This window comes from Harpia harpyja, chromosome 3 (genome assembly GCF_026419915.1).
Source record: "Harpia harpyja isolate bHarHar1 chromosome 3, bHarHar1 primary haplotype, whole genome shotgun sequence".
NCBI classification, from domain to species: Eukaryota; Metazoa; Chordata; class Aves; order Accipitriformes; family Accipitridae; genus Harpia; species Harpia harpyja.
Window position 1 is genome coordinate 69,320,068 of NC_068942.1, and position 20,284 is coordinate 69,340,351.

Genomic DNA, 20,284 nt, shown 5'->3' on the forward strand with positions numbered 1-20,284 from the left:
TCTTTTAAACAAAGGAGCTTGGCGTGGTGTTGTCAAAGGAAACTAAACCTGCTGTTTTATTTTCCCATTGTTCTCTTGCACAGAGAGTCTTTTGGTCTGCAAATGACCGCTGACATTATGCCACAGAAATTGCTACAAGAAGAATACTTGGTACTTTCCAGATCTTGCATCTAAGCCTGGCAACGATGTCGTGGCTCCATTCTGCTGTTTATGTGCCACAGCGAATTGCTTGTGTTCATTTTGCAAGATGTTTTCATTTTAAACCTTGGATGGTTGTCTCTCTTCCTAATTCTTCTTTTTCTCTCTGTTGCTGTCAGTTCAGACAGACCGTATCTATCAAATAGGTTGTCTGGCTGACTTCTGTGCCCCAGACTCAAAGATGCATGAAATGAACCAAAAAGGGAGGACAGGATTTTGAAGACGTAGGAGATGCCTGCCACAGAGGGATGTTTTTCTGCACTGTTAGAGTTTCAAGCTAAACAGATGGCATTGAGAGAGGTGAAGCGGAGAGGTCATTTGAAAGTTAGTGGTAGTGTGACTCCCAGGGAGCACGAAGAAAATAGTTTAAGTAACTCAATTACTTGCATGAGATCTCAGTGATGATGTGGGCAGGAGAAGGGGAGGTTCCAAATATGTACCAAGTGACATGTGCTACATCTGACAGTTTTGCAGAGTTAGTGGAGTCTGAAAAATGTGGGTCTTTACGGTGGAAAAACGTTTCTGGAAGTGTAGCATCTTCAGTGTTCTTACCTGCTTTCTAGTATGCTGGGTCAAATCCAGTCTATACTTCTCCGTATCTAAATTCAGCTGCGGGATTGTGCTTTTTGGTTTGCTTTTTTTTAAATGAATGCTACTCTTAACTTTCTCTCCTTTGGTGTCATGGGCTTTCTCAGCAGCTACTGTGTTCTGCCATACAGATCATTGCATGCTGGGGATGGAGAATTCCTTTCTGTCCGTGTGCATGTTTCATAAGGCTCTAGTAGCAGTCCTGAAGTTCATAGTGATTTCCAAGGAATGTGAATAGTTGTACCAATTAATTTCAGGAGAAGTGCAGAGCATTATGTACTTACCGATATCCCTCAATGATGGAAAGTATTCCTACCAGTTGAGCTCAATTCAAGCTTGTTGACACAATCTATATCTTTATGCTAGAAGAAGGGCATCTCTGTGTGCAGGTGATGTTGCCTTTTCACTGCCATCCTTTGCCATATTTTCCATCATGTGGGTTATTTTTAATTTTTGCCAGAGACCACTGCTGGAATTTGCTATCCCCAGAAGGCTTAGATTTTCTTTTCTGATATCTTGCAGCATCTAAATTTAAGGACAACTCTGGCGAAGACTTTAAGATGCTGCTTTTAAAGTGTATTGTAATAGTGTCTAGCAACAACTCCCCCATTGTGCTAGGTAGTTTACAAACATATAATGCACAGAATATATCCTGAAAAGTTTTGGAAGTACTTTGTATACAATTTGGTCCTGTTAATTGGTGCTCCAAAGAGACCAGGTAGATAGAATAAACTCAAATTTGTTTGCCAGTCTTTTGAGTATCAGTACCTAATGTTTCCACTACTTAATCAGCTACCATGGTCTGAGCTGGACAAGATTAGCCTCAAAATTAATGTCTGCATAAGGCAAAGGTGGAATATGTTTAATGAAGTAGTTCTTCTGGGGGGAAAATGCCAAGTCTATTTTAATTGTAATTATTTCCTACACCATTAACGTACAGTTCAGATTTAGGCTTTCCAGCAGGTAAAATCTATAGAAAATAGTATGCTTCCTTCTAACTAATAGTGTAAGTATGTAATTTTGCTTTAGCCTACATACAATGAAATAATATTGAAATCATTCTTGTAAACAGCATACACATCCTGTTATTGGCTTTGCTTCAGATGTTTCTTCACATTTGGCTAAGTTCAAGTAATAAATTGCTGAAAAACTGGAAGACGCTCTGGAAGCAGATTAATCATCTGACTCAGTATTGTCTTTTAGTTTGCCACAAGAAATCTTTCCAATCTATGAGATCATGGATTAACTGGTTGGAAAATTTAAAGAGAGGCATGAAGAACATTCCCTTTTTTTGCTGCCTTCTCTTTGAAACCTGCAGAATCTCAGCAAAGCATGAATGACAAATGACTCTTCTTTCCAAGCTTTACCACAAATATGTATTATGATGAAAAATCAGGCATCTGAATTGATACCTCCTCGTTTTATCTAATTTTGGACATTGTAGGTGGCATTTATCTCATGAGATGTAGATTTACATGTTTGAGACAGTGATTTAGACTTGCATTATAATCCATGAAAAGAAATGAACACTTGTAGAAAGTGATTAATTTCAGATTTCTAAAAACAGGTTGCATAAATTTCACCTTAAAAGTCCTTTCTCTTCCCATTGATGAAAAAGAGGCAGTGATTAATTCTGACATGCTATCGATGCTACCCATGTAGGTGGTGTCTGTTCTGTCTGTTCACGGGCAAAAACAGTGGTAGTGACTGATAAGTAGATCTAACGCTTCAAGGCAAATTGTTTGGATTTGTAGTCTCCTTCAAAAGCCTTTCAAGATGGTGAATGTTTGTGGGTTTTATGACCGCTAGATTGCAAAGAGGTCACCAAATCTAAGTATATCGACACTGTTAAAGAGTCACAAAAAGTAACATATATTGACATAATGGTATCCTTATTATATTGTAAAACTGCAGTAAGGTTTGTGTATTATTACCGCAAATTTCTATCTATGTGGATTTCTTTTAAAGGCATGCTTTTTATTTCCTTGGATTCACCTGAAGTGTTTTGAGGATCTTTACATCATTACTATAAAGCGCTTTTCTCTCAGTTACTGTAACTGTACAGCCAAAGCACACTTGTAACCCAGCTGCTGTGCGAGTGCATGTGTGGACCCTGTGAGGGAAAATTTAGCCCCAGACTGGACCACCCCAAGGCACAGCAGTTGGTGGCCTCTCGGCACCCCCCAGCTGCCTTCCTCCAAACCCCCTGTACTCCCCTCTCAGCCCACTCTGTGCAAGTTCCTTAAGGATATGCTTTATCCATGAGAAAACATGGAACTAGGTGCTATAAAATGTATAGTCACTTTAATATTGGCTTGGGAACAATAATAGTAAGATGGCTCTACTCTGAGTCTAAATTGTATTACAAATGTGTCCTAAAAATTTCCTTGCAAATGTTCTTTGCTGCGAGGATGAACTGTATACTGCAGAGGCAGATCACAGTTAGGCTAACAATATAGCTTTTGCTCTTGTTGGCAGAGTAGATGACATCTGTTGTGACTTTTGTTGTTGTTATTTGGTTAGTTTATATCATTAATTATTTTTTTCTTTTCTGATACCATACCCCTTTGCTTATTTGGCTGTGTTGAAGTTGCAACTTTATTGCTCAACTTACTCGAATGTAATAATCTGAACAGCAAGAACATTCCATCCTCTACTTGCATAACAAACAGGTTATGCTTATTTTATAATTGAACTTTGCATTCTTCAGAAAACATAGTTTTATTATAAACTGTGTCTTTTCTAGCTTACTTGTATATGCTTGCAAAGGGGAGGCAAAGTGAAGTGTGACTGGACTCTAAGGAATCTTGTTTTCAGTTGCAATCTTACTGAAAGTTATTACAAATTTTATTATTTTCTACATCCTTAGAAGGGAACTGCATCCAGCGAGGTAACCACCATAAAAAAGCAAGTTGTAGGTTGCAGCAAGGATGAGGGTTACGTTCCCAAGGACCAGGAAGAACGGTGATGGTGGAAGGCGCAGACACGCTGTGTCCAGAGGAAGGGTTTGCTGGTGCCTGTTGGTCAGCAAGGATGCAAGGGGAAGAGTCACAGTGGCAGCTGGGAGAAGGGGGAAGAAGAGAGAGAGATGTACATCTTAATAAGTTGTTAGTGGGAGTGTTTTCTTACAGGACTGTAAATAAACCAGTGCCACTGATTTACTACTTGAAGATTTATGTTTGGGCAAAATTACTGTTTCTACACACTTAAAAATTAGTGAAATTGATACTTTGATGAGGATGTTTTCTTTGGTAACAAGGGCTAGATCATTTTAAGACCAACCAATTTCTCCCTGGGTTTCCTTCTCCACCCTGAATTTTGGAATTGGCTATTTCTTGTTGACCGAATTCAGAAGAAAACTATGCCCTGTCGTATTGAATTTGGCTGAATGGCTGAAGTTTGAATTTGGCTTGTATTGGTTAAATCAAGCTTTTGATTTGGTTGCCTATTGTCCAGTATGCTAATCCATGTTATTTCCAGCTGAGTTAAAGTGTAAAGTCATTAGAGCAGCGTGGGCCTTTTGTTTGTACAAGGAAAGGTTAAGTTCTGCAGGCAGCTCATACTGCTGCCAGCATGGCTGCTAATCTGAGTTTGGGGATTAATTACCTGTAACAGCTGCAGGACAGAGTCCTGTGCTGAGCAAAGTCTGATTAGGCCAAAGTTTGGAAAGCTTTGTCATGGGGAAAGTTTTTCAGCATTTTTCAGGAACTTGAGTTCTGATTTGGTTTGTTCAGAACCAGATACTTACATTACCACTATGTTCAGCCTAATAATATCCTAATGTTGATATTTTAAATATGCTCTGAAAATCCTATAACAAAATTAACAAGCAATTTAAACTACATTAGCCTGTTGCTATTTATGGAGGTCAATATCGTTATAGTCTTTGTTTCTAAGTTGTTTCCAATTCAGCTTTTGGTAAGCACAAATAGCTGTTGGGGGTGTGAGGGGTAAGGAAGCCAAAACACAGTTTACGAACGGATTTCAAAAACAATTTGTATTGAGGTGGTTTGGAGATGATTTTTTTTTTTTTTTTAAATTTTAAATGCAATTTTTCCCCAGACCCTTCTGATTGAGAGTTTGTGTGTATTAACATTTTTGGACATGCTTTTAAATGCACTGAGAAGCTGGTTTTTTCCTGGTTTGAAACACTTACTTTGTTTTAAAATTCAACACTAGTTATTATTATGCATAAGCCATTTAACTTTCCTTTTATGCCCTTGTACAAAAGAAGTGGAAAACTCTGCTTTGGAATGGAGGAGAATTATGTACACAAGAAATGAAAACAAATACTAGCTTCTTCACAAAGAGAGATTGGCTTTAACAGGAGAAAGATGTGCTGTGGACTTGTGTTAAGAGTGAGGGAGAAGTCAATTATGATTATAGATAGTAGCATTAATATCCATTTTTGCTAAAGTATAACTTATTAATTCTTGAAATGAAAGCTATAATCCAATCATCATCATCACTTGACTAACATTACTTAAAATGATCCAGTGAGTTAATACCCAACTTTTTTTTTTTAGGTTTCAAGTCCACCTAGTTAAATAAAACCTTGCAATTCTCTTTAAAAACTGCACAATTTTTCTTCCCTAATAGATACTGACTTTGACATCTTTGGCATTGCTTTTGTCTTCCTTTCTTCTTCTTTTTCCTAACTTAATATTGTAAGAAATTACAGTGTTTCTATGTGATAGGAACTGCAGTGGAATTAAAGTGCTCATTTAGGAAAAAAAATCTTATTACTAGTTTTGGCTGGAAAGAATGTGTAGTCCTCCTCAGGGAGTTGCAGGCTTTAAGCTTCTGTGGGTTATTTCCAAATAATGGGTGAATTGTATGCAAAGTAATGACCCTTTTAAGAATTTGCAGGCTAAGAGTACAATTACTGAGTAATTCTGAATTTTTTTAATGTTTCTATTTCAGTCCAAGGGAATGTTCTCATAAAGCTGCTGGTAGAAATTAGGAGTTAGCAGATGGGCTTAGTATCTATTCTCCAGTCTGTGGACAATAACTTGAAAAAGTGTAAGCCTATCTGTTGCTTATCTATGTCTAATGTATACTTTCTCTCACGTGTGTGAGAGAGAAAAATCTGGGAGGGTGTGTAGCATATGAGAAAGTATAGCTCTTTACCTGAATGCCTGCCAGTGCTGGAATGTTGTGTCGAGCAGAACAGTAAAGAGTGATGGTTGATCACTCCGGTTCAGACATGTAGATAATTGATAGTGGGCCCAATTAACAATAATTAGCCCTGAAGCCAACTTCATAATCACATCTTACTTAAGTACTAATCTTTTTTTATTTACTTATTTATTTTTATTTCCATCTCTTCCTTTTGATCACTTAAAACCTTTCTTCCTCAAGAGGTCATTAGGTCTGAGAAAAACCTTGTTTTTACCTGCAGTCAGATATATAAGGTATTCCTTGATGGTTATACATTTTTGATAATGCGTCTTTTTCTGCTGTTTTACTTAGATGACAGTGCCTCTGCTGCAAGCAGTATGGAGGTAACAGATCGTATTGCCTCTCTGGAGCAACGTGTCCAGATGCAGGAAGATGACATCCAGCTGCTCAAATCTGCCCTTGCCGATGTGGTTCGACGCTTGAATATTACAGAGGAACAGCAGGCCATGCAGAACAAGAAAGGACCTACCAAAGGTTTGCATTTCAGATATGTGTAAAATAAGTAGTGCAATTCAATGAGTGTTTTATATGTATAAAGTAGGTTTTTCTTTGGATCTTTGAAATACTCAAAATCAACAAATCCAACTCAAAATACATTTGCAGTTTAACCTGTTAAAGAGAACACATAAAAATCCAAGTGGGTAAATCTGTGAGCCTTCTACAGTTCCCATGAACCAGCAAAACATTTGCATATTCTTAGTGCTTAATCCACTCTCTACATTTAACCATGGCTACCACTTCCTGACTTTTGATCAAGATTAGTTTATAAACTCTTTAGGGAATGCATTGTCTTTTGTGGGTGAAACTCCTAATAGGTTTGGGTTTTTTTAATCCAAACAATTAATTAAATATAAGTAAAATGTAATTTTAATTTAATTAAAAATGTCTTAAGTGTCTTTGGATGGTGCAGACATAACCAAAGACAGAGCTATGAGGTAGCACAGAGGTGAAATGACTGAGGAGATGGTGCAACAACAGCTGCTCAGCTACAAAGGAAAGGTAGAGCTGCGGTTGGTACCCGACCCTGTTCCAGCGCAGCAGATCCAGAGCCAGCGAGGTCGCAGATGTGACAGACGTTGCTACTCAGTGATGTGCTGCGCCCGTGTGCTGCAGCGTGCTTTCTCTTGGTTCCTGCTCTGCAAGATCGGCTTTGTACACAAATCAGAAAAGCTGGAGTTGAACATCCAGTGCTTCACAGTAGTAAAGGTTTATTAGAACCCAACTGGTGTGATTTACTGTAGTCTGTGAGGCTGCAAAAGCCTGGGTGACTGCCTATCTGCAGTTTAGCAGAAATGCACGAGGTATTTTTGAGTAGTCTTAGGAGTAAGAGTGGTGGCAACCGAGATGTGGAATGAAAGTATGGCTGACTTCACAGGCTCTCTGTTATCTAAATTAAGAAATTGTTTCTTTTGGGGTCCTGCTAGGTATTAATATAAATTAAAAACTTAATTCACATCGGAAGTATGATATGTAATTATGGATTCATATTTTCTCAGCTGGGAATTAGGACTTCCTTTCATCTCGGTTATATATTTGTGACTTTGCAATAGATATTTACTTCTAGGCATTGATTTAACAGAATAGGTACGAAACTACTTAATTTGCTGAACTGAGATGTCATATTTGTTATAATGTTTTGTGTCTGGAGATGAGGAAGGGAGAAAGGGACAAAATTACAGAGCCAGATTAGTTGATATCTGGCCAGATTAGCCAGATATCATTCTATCTGTTGGACAGAATATGCGGTAAATGTCTGTGATCTGGTTTTCCTGTTCTCTTCCCTTTCTGTTGTATTCTCATTTTATCTTCGACTGCAAAAAAAAAAAAAAAAAAATCAAATAAGTTAAATGTTACTAAATATAGCCTCCACTGTGATAAAATGTTCCACCAGATCTGGTTGTACAAGGGATTAAGAGGCTTTATGTTGCCTGTAAAATAGATATTATCTGATGCATGGAGGAAATAAAGTCTGGTAATTACTACTGAGTTGTAACCAAATCAGTTGTTCTTGCCTGCTGGCTTTATTTAGGAAAATACAGACCAGATATTCATGGATTCTGTGAGTAGAGTTGAACTAAATCAGGAGATGTTTTCTGGGTTGTGGCAGATTGTTAAAGCCATAGTTCAATGTACAATGAAGAAAAGCTGCTGTAAGCCTATCCCTCTGCCTTCTATGGCTGTTTTTTTTGTTGTTTTTTTTTTTTTCCTTTTTTTTCTTAAATGTATATATGGCATGGATACTTCTTAGTGTGTGTGTGTGTGTTTGTGTGTGTGTGTGTGAAATGACAGTGTAAGAAGTTTTACTTTGTGATAATGCAAATGGAGGACTACAGATGTCAATTGCTCTTTCACTACAAATTACTGAAATAAGTCCTGATAATTGCCAACTAAATCTACCTAATTTCTGGAAGTAGTTGCTACTGTAACAATTTATGTAAAGAACTTTAATTTTACTCTATGTTAGTCGTATCATTAGTGTATGGTCAGCCTTATTAAACATCCTTTATAGAATCTGAAGTTGCCTGATCATTTGTTTCTTCCAGCTGCTTTGTCAAGTATGATACATTTCACATGATGGCCTATTTTTCCTATAGTAGGCACAACTACTTTATAACGAATTGCACACAATTACTTGGCATAAGACTAAGCTCAATTTCAGTATTTTAACTTGGAATAGCATTACAGAGGCTCCTGATAGAGACTGTTAGGAGAGGGATTTGCTTAGATGTGCAAAACTGGCGTGCTGGCTTCTAGTGTTTTAACCCCTTGGGCTGCATGGACTCAATCTGTTTTCTTTCCATTTATCATTTAATGACTAATTGCACATTTAGAATTGTAAAAAGTGGAATTTGATCTCACAGTGTCACAAAAATCTTGTCCATGCAAACTGGGGTTTGAAGCCTATTGTATGCTGCTTCTTTCATTTGATCTATAGATGAAGTAGATCAGGATTAAAAGTGTGTGTATGTCAGGGGGAGGTTGTGACTTTGGAAAAACAGGATCCCCAATGTACCATTTAAAGTCTGGAACAAGAAGTTTCATGGGACCGAAGACTACATTTTTTCTGAGTACTTCAGATTTAAAATTGATTTAAAGATTTCAAGTTTCAGGCTTTCAAACCTATAATGGAAAAAAGCTTGAGCTTGTTTTCAGTCTTTGTGTTCTTATTTTAGACTTGAGCTAGGCAGCTTAAAAGCAGCGTACATCACGGAAAGTGAGCTGCTTATCTTGGCCATTTGCGGAGCTCCTTCACTAATGGTGTTTTGGGTTTTTGTTTGGGTGGGTTTTTTCCCCCTTCCTTATGTAATTCAACTACTTGGCGGAGTTCAGTATGGCTTCCTGCCTTTGTTTTACTTGTGTTTGTTGTTCTTTCCTTTTGCAATTATTGGTTTGTTTGTAAACTTAACAGCCCTATTAATCCATAGATCAGAGTATGATTAAAAAAGCTGCTGCTGAGGCTGATAAACATGTCAGTCCTGCTACCACAGGTAAGATCTCAAAGCAACAGAACTTCCAAAATAAATGTTACTGACAAAGCAATAATACCAACTTGTTTGAGTTACTGACTTCTAACAGCAATGACATGTGTGGGGTTGTTTGACTGTTATGTCAGTTACCACTGGTGTGAACTAGCTGTTGTAAATAAAACTAAATAGCTCCAGAGTAAATAGTGGATTAACTGAAAAATGTATAGTTTTTCTGTGTGCTGTGTAAGAGTTTCATGAAGTTGCTTTCTACACTAGCTAGATTTTTAAATCTCTAGTTGCAGAAGCGTGGGTTCCGGGTTGGTGCTGGATTTGAAGCAAAACCTCTGTTAAAGGTTGCACGATTTATTCCTGGCTGCTGCTAGTTTCGATTTAATAAAGTTAGGAGAGTAAATACACTCCAACTAGTTCACTCCAGCTACTTTTTAATAGGCATTTTTTTATATAGCTTTAAAGAAGGAAAATATTTTAATCATTTATTATTTAACTTTAATTATTGTTCTAATTTGTGATCTCAACGCCTCATTGAAGTTTTGTGAGCTACAGAAATCTTGTCAGGAAACAAGTCCACAACTGCTCAACTGTAGCTATCTGTGATTCTGTAGTATGCAACAGAATCAGTTTTATACATACAGATTAATTACAGCATTGCAGCAATTAGTCAGAAAACAAGCAGCAGAGCATCCAACATGAAACTGTAGAAACAATTTAATCTGGAAGAATGGAAACTGTAGAAGTAAATAGGATCATGATACCTGAATCCCTTAATTAAAAAAAAAAAAAAAAAAAAGAGGCATGAGAAGCCAAAGTACAGTAAATTTGAGGTGTTTTGTATAAGCTCTAAAGACAGCATTAGTCTGTTAAAATACATCCTGGAAGCCAGGGCTGGAAGGCACCACGAATTCATTTAAGTCTTGTTTAGCCTTTCCTTAAAGCTTCCCATAAAATCAGAGAGCGCTTGCTCTTCCTGTCCTCAGTAAGAATGATGCTGTCTCACCCTGTCAATCTTCTGTGGTTATAAGATCTCAGATCCTCAGTGAGCATGGAGAAAATTTTCTTCTTTTTTTCTTTGTTGACTTGTTCTCATGTCATCCTTCAGTCTTCTAAGCCAAATAAGCCTCGTTTCTTCAGTATTTCCATATAGGTTTTTTCTAAATTTCTCTCCTCTGAACAAATGAGTGATGAATACATAACAAGTAAGTGTATGTTCTAACGAAGTTTCAAGACAAAGTTTGTCTTGAAAGTTGCATTCCCAAGTAGACCATAATATTTACTGACCTAATCTTCTCACGGCGCAGGCTTTCACATCTATCTTCTTTTGTTCAATATATGAAAACTTCAGGGGAACAAGTCAATAAGTGCTTGCCGTCAGTGCTACAATAAGAAGTTATCATAATATAACCTAGAACTGTATACAGTTGTTAATATTTTGGTTTAGCTTTTTAGATTATTTATTCTCAGCAGTCTTTTTTCGAAGAACATTTCATAGGTATTCTCTCTGCCATCCTCTCCCAAGTTCAGTGAAATTTTATCTTGTGTTCCTTAAGTGACATGTGACTGCTGCCTTCTCTCAGGTGTTGTTTCTCTGATCCCAGAGACTTTTGGCATCTTTACAAAGCTGGCTTGTGATAAAGTTCTGTCAAATTCCAAGTGATTCAAGCTTTCTTCCCTGCTGCAGAGAGAGCACTAGTTATGTTTGCGTCTGTGTTTTTAGGCTATGGTCCACTGTAGTTTTCATGTTTGTACTTATTGCTTGCAGTTTTAACCAGTGTTTGTTTTTGCAGCTAATTTCTAATGTACTTGAATGGGACTTTTCTGTTATTCTTATGTTAATTATAGGTATGATATGTATATCCTTTTTTGAGCCAACATTTGATCAGGAGAACGTAGGTAGATAATGTTAGCTCATTAAGTTCACTCTTCTGCTGATTTCAATTGCTTTTTCTGACTGAAGGGTAAAATTCCTTTCTGTCAAACGTAAGCCCACGTTCTTTGAAAGAAGACCTTTTTGGGGCAGTAGGGATTTCTTAATAGATCATTTGCGTGTGGAAGACCTGCAAGAATGTTGAGGAGTGAAGAGCAGGAGTTTCTGAGATGGCAACATGCTTTCATTTCTAGCACTCCTCTGAATGCTATCCAGGTGGGCAAGAGACTGATGCTCTTGTGAGAGAGCAGGATTGTTTTCGGTGGCAACGACTACCTTTCCACTTACCAGTAAGCTCCTTGAACTAAGACAGAGTTTTACAGATGAGAGAGGTTGTAGAATTGTGTGCTTAAGCCATATGCAGATGATTTGCTTGATACTATTATTATATAATTATATTATAATATAATAATAATAAAAAAATCTTCCTTGTTAAAACCCTCATCTATGGTGAGTTTGGCAATAGTGAAACAAAAATGGCATACTGCACAGATACTTTTAAATATTCTAATGTTTGCTGGGGAGAAAAATGAAAAGCAAATGAAAACAATGATTTCATCTTATGCTTGTTTTACAGCAAGACCGCTGGTACAAACCCTGCCTTTAAGGACTACTGTTAATAATGGAACCGTGTTACCAAAGAAACCAAGTGGCTCTTTACCTTCTCCATCAGGAACCAGAAAGGAAACTGTATCACCAGCAGCAAAAAGGTATGCATCTATTAGAAACCATATAATTGCAAAATTGAAAACATGGTATATCTCCTCTTTTAAGCTTCTAGACATGTAGTTTTTCTTACTTGCAAAGCAACAGTCTAAATATTTAGTTTGGAAGGAAAAGGAGAGATGGATTTCATTCTAAGAGGCTTTAAGCTTATTTGTCCTAATTAGAATTAAGGTTATTACTATGAATATTGGAAGAATGCACAATGCTTGATCTACTGGTTTGTGTTATTTTCTTGTTACTACCGTCTAGCATATAGAGAATAAAGCATTTCTACTGTGCTGTTGCACAGCATGACATGAAAAGTAGTGCAAGAATTCTTTTAGCAGCTAGTAGAAAATATGTAGTCTGTAGAGAAACTGTGCTATCATTACAAATCAGTATGTTACCTTTGGTGGTTTTCTCTCACTAAAAATTATCATAGAAACTGCATGTGCAATGTTAGAAGCATCTCAGGGAGGGGTGAAATTCTATGCCTAGCACATATTTATGCAAATGAAAACATCCGTCTTAAGATATCTTACCATTAGCAAGTATTTAAGTCCTTTTAAAAATTACTGCTCTCTCAATTTGCTTTGTGTGTGTTTAGTTGTTTTAAGTGGGCTACATGTTTTATATATCTAGATTATAAGGAACGCAATGGATCGGGTGCATCAAGTTCAAGTTACATGTGACAGTTATTGTGGTGCTAATCTGCTGTATGGTTTGCCTATAAAAGATAATAGCTTGGGTTTGGTTTTTTGGTTTTTTTTTTTTTTTTTTACATTTCTTTTGTTGTGTGTCATCCTCAGCTTTTTGTAGTGATGATGCTGTCAACTCTGAGGAGGGCAAGTTGTGGAGATGAGAGCATTAACCTGCTAAGATCTGAGGTCTCTTTTGTAAAGAGAATTTTTTCTTAAAGGGGAGATGATTACTAAGGATATACTGTGTTGAAGGGGACTGATTTTCCAGGAAACTTGAGGTTTTGTTCTTGTAGAGAAGAGAGAAGCTATACTGTGCACAATTAAAATTGGAAAATGCCATATTTGTTTGTGTTGCACAAATTAACTCCTATGAGCTCCTATGAACTGCGGCTCACTGCAGCTGTAGGTTTTGGCATGTTGGCCTGAATCAGCCCTTAAGATAAGAGGAGGAAGGCAAATACTGTATAAACTGTTCCATTATCAGAATTTTGAAAATGGGTGAAAGAACTTGCCTTTTAAAAAAGAAAATTTATTAGTGTTTAATAAGGAGTACTATTTTGTACGTGCTGAATTTTTAAAGAAATTTGTTCTTTACAAATTATTTTTTCCTAATAATTCTCATAATTTCATTCTCACTAATAAAGTTTCAAGTGGTAATTATAAAACACGAGAGCACAAGCATTGGCAGACTTGTGTACAGAGGGTGTGATTCTTGAGTCTCTACACTCCATCTCGAAGGTTCAGCGTAGGACTTTCTGTCCCAGAGTAGGGTGGATGAAATGCAGGTCAAGGTCATACCTATGCTTTCTGTGTTCTGAGAGTCCTTTGCGTAATTCAGGTGGTCCGTGAGGTATTGCCTGCAGCCTGTAGGCATTATCCTAGTTCAGGATCCCTGTAGATAAGTGAGACTCTGCAGCCTTTCCACCTGACCCATCTGCAGTCTGGATACCCGGAGTGCCAGTGGGGAAGTCCCTAAGGAGCATCCTTAGAGAGCATTTTTGGACAGTCTTCGTTCCTGTATGAGAATATCTTCCACAGGATAAGGATTTAATGTCCTTTTATTATGCTTTATCCCTTCTCTTTGCTGAAGAGGCTAGACTGAAGGTGCTTTAAATAAGCAGTATGAAAATATATATTCAGTTTTGGAAAAGAAAAAATACAAATGGGCAGTTTTGCTGAAATAGATGGACACTTACTAAGAGTGCTTAGGAGAGCAGGCTTATTCCATGTCCTTTGAAACGCAGTTATAAATCCAGGTGCTGTGGAATTCCTGTTCCCTTCAAATGCTCTAAAATTCTGTATTGATTATCCTTAATATGCAAATTTTGTTCTTTAATTTTATTTTTTATTAAATTATATTAAAGTATATTTCTGTGCCTTGCCTATAAATATACTTCAAGAGGAAGAGAGTGGAATGGTAAGGACCTCACCAATGAATTACGGTACAAACCTTTTTTTTGGTTAATTATTCTCTACTCTTATCATTTGATAATGAACCTTAAAATAACTGATGGGATTTCATGTTTTTATAGTAAATCGTGCTCCGAATCTTCAGTATTCAAAGATGATGTATTAAGTGTTCCAAATAGCTTTCTTGCAAATATTCAAGTGGATTAATTCATTATGCATTCATTAAGATGAATTCATTCATGCTTCGTATTTATACTGGACCCTTTTACCTTCAGGAACTGTATGTGTGTATGCATAAAACAGTAATGGAAATACATCAGCAAGATGAAATAGCTTCCTTTTTTTTTAAGGGGTAGGACTTGTTTATTTGTGTTAAAAACTTCACTTGGTGTTGAACAGTTTATAGATGGTATGTAATTTTAAATAATTTTTTTAGTTCTGATTTCTGCTAAGCAGTCATGTTTTTATAGTGCTCCTTTCATATAAACTGATTCCAAAACTACTGCTACTTTGTAGGTATTCTTTAGTCCAAAATATGGTAATGTGGCATAGCAGCTCTAAATAGTATTAAATGTTTATGGATGTTTTAAAACTTAATTTCTGCTTGGATACTTTTAATAGTTTTCCTATACAACATAGGTGCAGAATTGAAAAATTTGAAATTTTTCAAAATACGAAAAAGGTAACATTTGAAAAAAAAAGTTTAAAAAAGTAAGAAAGAAAAAAAAATTGTATTTTTTTCTGAGTTATCTTCTAAACCTTTGGTCTGCTGTTGGGAATTACAAACATCTGCTAGGATTACTATAGTAGAAAGCATCATCTTCAATTTTTTTCTTACCTGCGACCATATTTTCAAGAGAGGCAAACATCCAGGTGAATGGAGTCCTTCCCAAATGTTTTACTGAACAGCCTTATGAGAAGGGGGATTACAAACAAATAACTTCTGATTCCTCTGTTCTTTGATACTTTCACCATTTAGGTTAGGAAGTGTATGATGCCCAATTGAAATGACATTAGTCTGTCCCTTGAAAGAGCATGTCGTGCATATTTATATAAATACATGCAAATAATCTCCGTGGGGACCAAGTGTGCATCCATACATTCCACTGCTTAGAAATAGATGTGCTTACTGATACGTCTGCACACACAATCTCATTTCATACAATAGCTGTATTTAAATGTGTTGGTTAATTCATTTGAACCCACAGGTTGGTATATGGCTTATCTGCCTTGCTGGATTACCAAGGAGATGCGGTTCAGAGTTCACTACATTTTCTGATTTCCCATTTAATATTTGAAATGGAAATGACTTCTTCTGGCAGGAATATAAAATTGGAGGTAATAAAAAAGGCTTGAGGCTGAAAGGGTGGAACTAGCAGGCTTTTATTTGAGTGCTGCCACATATTCTCTCAATGACCTTATGCAAATCATTTAACCTCTATGCATATTGGTTTTCCATATGTAAAATGTGTGCCTCTGGATATCAGTAGGTTGTTATAGGGCCTAATGTGATAATTAGATCCAGATCTTGCAAAATGTTGAGTAACCTCAACTGACTCTGACTTCAGTTAGAACTGAGGGCACCAAACCCCCCTTCAGCATTCAGATCTCTCATAGTCAACACCCAATTATCCAAGTTAAGGAAGGAATGAAATAACCTGAATAGAGCAAAAGCACAAACCCAAAACGTAGGTCAATTGGATTATAAAAGTATGTAGTGGTAATACGATGCAAGACAGAAAGCCTGGTAATACTGGGACCAAAAATTCTGGTCCAGCACCAACAGGCGCTGCTGCACTCAGGTGATGGGGTGCCATGTGAACACAGCTGGATGGCTTCCACCTGCAAGCCAGCTAATGCAGAGCTGAAGTGATTTTGCAATGAGCTGAATAATCACCTGACATAAATAATCAAGAATTGCCTGCCTTTGTAAAGTGTTTCCAAGTCATCTTCGCAAAAAGCCTTTGCCCAGAGGATTTGATTTTAAATTTAATGTTGTATTTACTACTTTTATACTGTAGAAGTGTATAAGCTGTTTTGAGTACCACCTTTTTGAATGCTGCCATATTTTTATTCTGAACTTTGTGCTTAGAATAATTATTTGAAATTTTCATTCAAAATAAGATGAGTTTAGTGTATCATGAGCAGAACTTTTCCTTCCCCCTGCACTCTTCCTTTCTCATGTAATGTGGCTTGAAGTTCACTGCTTAACACTAAATTTGTATTTGGAGTTTGGCCAGCGCACAGTAGTAGTGTTTTGTGTTCGTTATTAAAATCTAGGGGTTTGTGACTCGTCTAGGATAGCTTTGTTTCCACTATTTGAGGGGGAAAAAGAAAAAAAAAAAAAGTAAGGGAGGAGAATGCAGACAGTACCTTTCCCAGTAGGGATGCTGCTGCAGGCTGCAGGCTAGCACATACTTTGCCTTTCAAAAGGAGACAATCAGTCATTCTTTCTCCCCCAGCAGATTGCAGAGTATTACAATGGTGCAAAACTCTGACAATGGAGATCAAAAGGAAGAAGCTGGAACAAAGAAAACATAAAGAGCTTTGTTTGTAGGGAGAATAAAATACTTTAATATGATAAATTCCTGTTCTTCTAAACTAAACACATGGCCCCTAGGAAATTGTTCAGTCGCCTGGAATTAATGTTCTGTGTTCTGTTCTGGGGGCAGCGATGGTTTGTAACTGGCACACACACAAACTCTGTATCGAACCTTCAATTAAGTCTTCTATTTAACACTTGAAAGAAAATGGTTTAAAATAAACAGAATATAAATTAAAAAAGAAATCCCTCTCCATTGAACTTCGAGTGGCAAAACTATTATGCCACTTCACTATATCTCTAACAATTAAAGTTGTTAGTGCATTTTGCTCAAAGGCATAATGAAATTAAAGTCATATGTTATTCTTGAATTTATTCTAATTGATTTAAATGAGGGTCAGAAATAGTGCTAGACAAGTTTCAAAATATTATTAATATCATCAGTTAGTGTCTTAAGAGCATTGTGTGCTATTTTAAAATTTATTTTATTAAAATCTTTTATATTTACCCCCCAAATTTTGGTAATTAAATATATGGTCTTTTTAATCTTGGTGAGGTTTGTTCACCACAATTCAGTAATGCAACCATCTGAAACATACATGCTATGCAGTGGTATATGTATGTATATATGAGGATTTATTTTCTTGTCTTTATTGTTGCTTTTTTAATAGTCTTTGTCTTCTAGCTGGATCATCTGTCTTGTTTCTTCAGATAGCCTCTTTGATTTTAATTTTTTTTTTTTTGAGTTGCTTTACAAATGGTCAGTATATTGGAGCATTGCTGAGATTTTGTCATTCAAAGATACATTGGTGTTCCTAAATGTATGGTTTGAAATGATCAAACATCTAACTGAGTCAATAAGCACTGTGTTGTTAACTCTTGCACGTGACTTCATATCTTGAAAGCATGCAATTATGTCTTTTGATGTAAGTTTGTTTTAAATGTCTTGTTTCCACATTTTATTGTTGCATTCACTTTTTATTCTGCTTTGTTTATGCACCTCTCAATCTGGATTAAGCAGGTCTGTGAATCTTCTCAATGCATGCAAACTGAAAAAGCCTGCTCTAAGGTGAGGGATCCTTAATAGCTTTGTAGTGTTGAAGCTCAGTTGTTTTTCCTTTCTGTTTCGGTTCAACACATAGAAAGTGGCTGGTTTAGTACAAGCATTAACATGGTAGAACTGTAATTATTATTCCCATTTTTAACATTTTCAGAAGTACATTTAAAACTTTCTCATCATTGATAAATGCATTGCAAAACTTAGATAATAATTTCAGTTGTGGTATCTGCATTATCTCATGCTAACATAATTTTTATTATAGGATGTTTCATTAGACCACATTGCTGTCTTAAACAAGTTAAAAATTGTGTTATCAAATGTTACCTTTTTAAATAACTGAAAAAGCTCTCCTTTCATATCACTAATGTGGAAGCCAAATTCTGGAATCCAGTTATACTCTTACAAACCTGTAAGTTAAATGAATATTTTCTGGTTTAAATCCCTCTTCAGGTGACAGTGTATCTACTGTAGCCGTGGATATAATCACTGGTGTTTAACGCTATAGCTACCAAAATGTGTGTATGCCAAAACTGAGTTAATATAATGGAGTTATAATCCTCTTTTCCAACCACCTGCTAATACTTCTTACTGGGCTTTTGTTGTTGTTGTTGAAAGTTTAAAATAAAATTTGTCAGAAGATACCATTGCTAATTAGTTTAAGCAGTAACGGACATAAACCAAAAGAGCTTAAAAGAATTTTGTTCCTGTGGTAAAAGTAGTTTTTATACTGATATGAGACTTCATTATTCAGAAAGAAGATAGCATTACACTTTTAAGGTTTAGTCCCACCCATTCGTTTTTTATCCACGAGTTCATCTTTTGAGTGTTGATAGCTATAAAAATAAAACCCCAAGCAATATTAAAATTAATTTAAAATTGCTTCTGTAACTTACATTTTTTCTAACATTAGTATAATTTGGTGATTTCCTTAATTTCATTTCCGTGTAGGCTGATATAGCCTATTCTTTTCCTTAACCAGGAAAAGATGCCAAAGTAAAGGTTTGATACTGCAAAATCACAGAGAGGATTTTTATGCAAGTACTGTATATAAGGTAGTGGAAGGACTCATGCTAATAAAGCTATTTTATGTGGACTAAACATTTTCAGTATCAAGGCTTTATTTTTTGACTGGAGTAGTATTAAATCAGATGATGTCATGAGATGCAGGGAGAACAGTTAAATGTTAACAGTATATTATTTAATTTACAAGAAGAGTTTTTTCATGCATTTGACATTGAGATGACTTGGATAGTGTTAGGCTAGTATGGGAGACACTTATTTCTGAAATGAAGACAGAATTCAATTCTTTTTACTGCCTTTTCCCTTCTCCTATGAATGTATTTGTTCTGTGCCTGTGTGTAACCGCATTCTGCTTGCTCTCTCCACAGAAACAGTATTTTTAAATTTTTTTTTAATTTCAGCTTAATCATTTGAATCGTGCTTGGTTTTAATACAAAAACGCAGCACTGAACATCTGTCCTACCATCACATGTTCCAGAAAGTTTTTTGTCAAGCTACCTGAGATGCATCTTAACATGCATCTGCTCTGCAGAGCTCCCCCTGGATGGGGGCTTCCTTCCTTTCAGAAGGGCGGCTGCTTTGCAGAAAGACTCTGCAAAGTTCGGTTGTTCCTGTCGTTTCTGTAACTGAGCCTCAGCTGAGGTGTTGAAACATTCCCCTCCTCGCTGGTAAAAAGACATGAGGGAGCAGGAATTTTTTTTTTTTTTTTTTTAGTGTATCAATGGTGGTGTACAGTTGATAAGCTGAATATTTTTTGACCAGACAGAAGAGTCTACCTCTAACTCTTTAGTTATGAAGAGCCAATGCCTCTCTTTCTTACACCACACACAAAGTGGGACAGAGCCGGAGGAGCTGACTGAATTAACAGGGTAGGGATAGTTGTTAGGGGCTGAGGGGGAGGTTTGGAATAGTCCTCAAGGATGCTTGACATGAGCGTTATGGTAAGCAGAGCATCCCTGGGGGTTTACGGATGTCAAGGGGGAGCTGGCTGGCGATGGTAAAAAGGGTGGCTGGGATGAGACTGAGCCTTGAAGGAGCAAGAACAAAAAGAACTGAAGTTTTCACAAAGGGAGGGAGCTTGTGGTTGGGATTTGGGTAGAGGGGTGTGAGCTTGAAAGCGATCATTATGTCCATGGCTTCTGGGGTGAGAGAGCTGTTGAACGTGGTCATTTAGTTATTGGGGATGTTATGGGTAAAGGGGATGTCTGTTCTGCTCTTTGGAGGGGAGAAAACAGCACAGGACTGGGGTAGGGGGAAATAAGACCCTGACACCGAGTCCTGTCATTCAGCTGCTGCTGTGGGGGTGATTCCTGCCTTGGTTGGGGTAATGCTGCCTGCACCTCTCTGCTGCACAGGGACTGCAGCAAAGTAAAAATCATTGCCCAGCTCAGGGCCTCACCCTTAGCTGCTCCCTTTCCTGCTAGGAAGCACTGCTCTAGGGAGAGGTGCTTTGGACTAACAAATAACCAC

At 36.9% G+C, this 20,284-nt stretch overlaps 1 protein-coding gene and 1 long non-coding RNA gene across 13 annotated transcripts in view; one reads left to right on the plus strand and one right to left on the minus strand.

Annotated features, from left to right (window-relative positions):
* Positions 1 to 20,284, plus strand: part of EML1 (EMAP like 1) — a 131,053-nt gene that overhangs the window by 68,591 nt on the left and 42,178 nt on the right. For 7 of the 12 annotated variants that reach the window (XM_052783135.1, XM_052783130.1, XM_052783138.1 and 4 more), the window contains exons 2-4: positions 6,259 to 6,441; positions 11,954 to 12,086; positions 17,753 to 17,803. In XM_052783135.1, coding sequence (XP_052639095.1) covers positions 6,259 to 6,441; positions 11,954 to 12,086; positions 17,753 to 17,803 — 367 coding nt within the window. The remainder of the gene's footprint in view (positions 1 to 6,258; positions 6,442 to 11,953; positions 12,087 to 17,752; positions 17,804 to 20,284) is intronic. The other 5 variants (XM_052783139.1, XM_052783132.1, XM_052783140.1 and 2 more) reach the window with 2 other exon arrangements.
* Positions 3,594 to 6,264, minus strand: LOC128139957 (uncharacterized). The gene is made up of 2 exons (XR_008234563.1): positions 6,182 to 6,264; positions 3,594 to 3,846 (listed from the first exon to the last, which is right to left on the minus strand). It is a non-coding gene; the product is annotated as an uncharacterized LOC128139957 (long non-coding RNA).